This window comes from Crocuta crocuta, unplaced genomic scaffold (assembly GCF_008692635.1).
Source record: "Crocuta crocuta isolate KB4526 unplaced genomic scaffold, BGI_CrCroc_1.0 scaffold2088, whole genome shotgun sequence".
Classification (NCBI taxonomy): Eukaryota; Metazoa; Chordata; class Mammalia; order Carnivora; family Hyaenidae; genus Crocuta; species Crocuta crocuta.
The window spans coordinates 95,830-98,580 of NW_027527892.1; the positions used below are offsets into that span (position 1 = coordinate 95,830).

The 2,751-nt window shown below is 34.8% G+C and overlaps 1 protein-coding gene across 1 annotated transcript in view; it reads left to right on the plus strand.

Annotated features, from left to right (window-relative positions):
• The window catches only part of LOC144245678 (ubiquitin carboxyl-terminal hydrolase 9X-like), a 137,960-nt gene that overhangs the window by 4,870 nt on the left and 130,339 nt on the right, over positions 1-2,751 (plus strand). The window contains 1 exon segment of the mRNA XM_077781009.1: positions 2,268-2,347. Within this exon segment, the coding sequence (XP_077637135.1) occupies positions 2,268-2,347 (80 nt within the window).

The window sequence follows — 2,751 nt, forward strand, 5'->3', positions numbered from 1 at the left end:
AATGGCGCTAATAAATGAGAAAAGCTTTTTTTTGTGTGTGTGTGTGTGTATTTTGAGAGAACGAGCAAGAGCTCATGCGGTAGGGGATAGCAGAGAGAGAGGAGAAAGCTCATGCGGTAGGGGATAGCAGAGAGAGAGGGAGAAAGAGAGAAGCTCAGGCAAGGCTCCTTGCTATCAACACAGAGCCTAATGTAGGGTTCAGTCCCATGGGTTGAAATAAAGAGTCAGACACTTAACCATACTGAGCCACTTGGGTCCCTTATTAACCAGATTTTTGTTTTTTGTTTTGTTTTTGGAGAGATGGCAAGTGAGTAAGGGACAGACAGAAGGAGGGAGAGAATTTCAAAAGGGGCAGAGAGAGAGATGTGGGGATAAGCAGGGGGTTATTTTTGTTGTTGTTATTGTTTTTACCTGAAGCAGAGCTCAAGCTCAATCTGTGTGACAACTCATAACTTACAAACTGTGAGATCATAACCTGAGCTGAAGTCAAGTTCTTAACAGCTGAGCCACTAGGCAGCTGATAACCAGATTTTGAAATCAGTATTGCTGCTGCTAAAGAATGAGAAAAAGATTGTAGTGTCACAAAAGAAATTTTGCTCTTTCCCTGATAACATTAGCACATTAGACATTGCCAGATAGTTTGTAATTCATTACTAATGCAGACATTTATATGGATTTTTAAAAATTAAAGATGAGGATGTAAATAAAGACTTTAAGTTAATAATGTTAGGATCCTAACAGATGTGATTCTAGCTTAGAACCATAGGTGGGATTTCCTTTTGAGTATTTATAAAGGTTTATTTCTCCTTGGTATTTTGACTACTAGACTTGTTAGATGACCTTATATCTAGGATGTCCATTTTCTATATAGAGAAATTATTGTAAAAGATTTTATTTTGTCTGATGGTTGTTGATTTTTATGAGTACTTCTAATTAGGACTGGAGGACTGAGTTCTATTAAATCTTAAGTTACAGGGGAAATTTTAAAAACAACTTTTACATGATCTGTAACAAAAGTATCTATTACATTTTTTTGTAATAAGGTATTTTTGGCTTTTGTTGTCCTTCTGGAAAGGATTTGGGGACAGAAACAATACAATTCTTTCTGGGAAGTAGAGGGTTAGTCATTGGAGTATATTCCTAGATTACTAAGCTTTTCATTATAGGAGGGGAAATCTTAGCCTGGATATGGTGGGATCTGCATTGCTTTTGATGTAGGAGTATACTTCTGTGATACACAAGCTCAGAGGCTCCTAAGTCATATAATTTTAAGGAAAGGTTGGTAAATGTTATGTCAAGATGAATTGAAGTAAAAATTATCTGTTTGTCTCCCCATTTATTTTGTTTTTGTGAAGATCAAAAGAAAGATGTTTTATTGTTTCTTCTTAGTAATAATATATCTGAACCTCAGAGATACAGTTTCTTACTGACTTTGACAGTAACGGTACATTTAGTTGATACTTGATGAATTTTAGTTTCAGGACCTGTGAAAGTTATTTATTGAATCTCCTTCATTGCTATATCTCTAGTCAAACAGTGCTTTTAAAAATTGTGTGTGCTGGGGTGCCTAGGTGGCTCAGTTGGTTAAATGTCCAAACTTCAGCTCAGGTCATGATCTTCTAGTCACTGAGTTTTAGCCCAGTGTTGGGCTGTTTGCTGCACAGCTCAGAGCCTGGAGCCTGCTTTACTTCTGTGTCTACCTCTCTCTCTGCTTCTCTCTCTCTCTCTCTCTCTCTCTCTTCCCCTCACCCCTCCCCTGCTTGTGCTCTCTCTCTCAAATATAAACATTTAGGAACATCAGGGAACTGACCTCATTTTTCCCCCAGGTGATAATATAGGTCTGCGAACATGAAGCTTTTTCAGGAGAAATGGATGCTTTTATATATTTTCATGACTAGAAATGCCTAGTTGTGTGCGTATGTGTGTACATATGCATTTTTCTGGGGGGGTCATAAAACAGCAGGTTGTAAAGGGTATGAGATAACAGTCTCTAAGCATTCTATATCCAGTAGGCTCTGCTGATATGAGGAATAAATCACCCATAGCTCCTTGNAATAAATATTTTAAAAAGTTTTTAATATTATGTGTGTAGATGTCTTAGTTTCACGAAGCAGATAATTTGTCATTCTCTTAATTTATGGTGACTGTTTAATAAAGTCAGATTTTCACTTTTTCATAGTAAAGTTAATTTTGTAGGTAAGTTATTTATAGTATTTTATTTGTGCTCAACTAATACGGCATTTTAAAATTGCATTTATAATTTTTAGGCCTCGATGGGTGGTTCCAGTTTTACCAAAAGGGGAATTAGAAGTGCTTTTAGAAGCTGCTATTGATCTTAGTAAAAAAGGTGAGTTCATAGATTACTGTTTTCCATAATGCATTATAGATACTTGCATATTGTTCTTCAGACTTTTTTTCTTTTATAAAAAGTTGCTACATATTCTTAGACCACACTATCTTACTAAACTTTCTGTTAGGGCTTATATATATACTTGGAATCAAGATTCATGTATCTAGTCCACTGTTGATAAATGTTAAAAATATTTTCTAGACTAATAATTTTTAAAAATCTGATGTGTGAAGTAGAATACATTAAAGCGTATTTTACAATTTAAAAAATACTAAATGACCAAAGATTTCTGATCTGTTGACCTTTTTTGCACATAAGCCATTTATAATTGGGAAATAATGTTTATTTGCAAGTAATTTTAGTAAAAAATATTTAAATTTACTGTTGAATGACTTACTGAA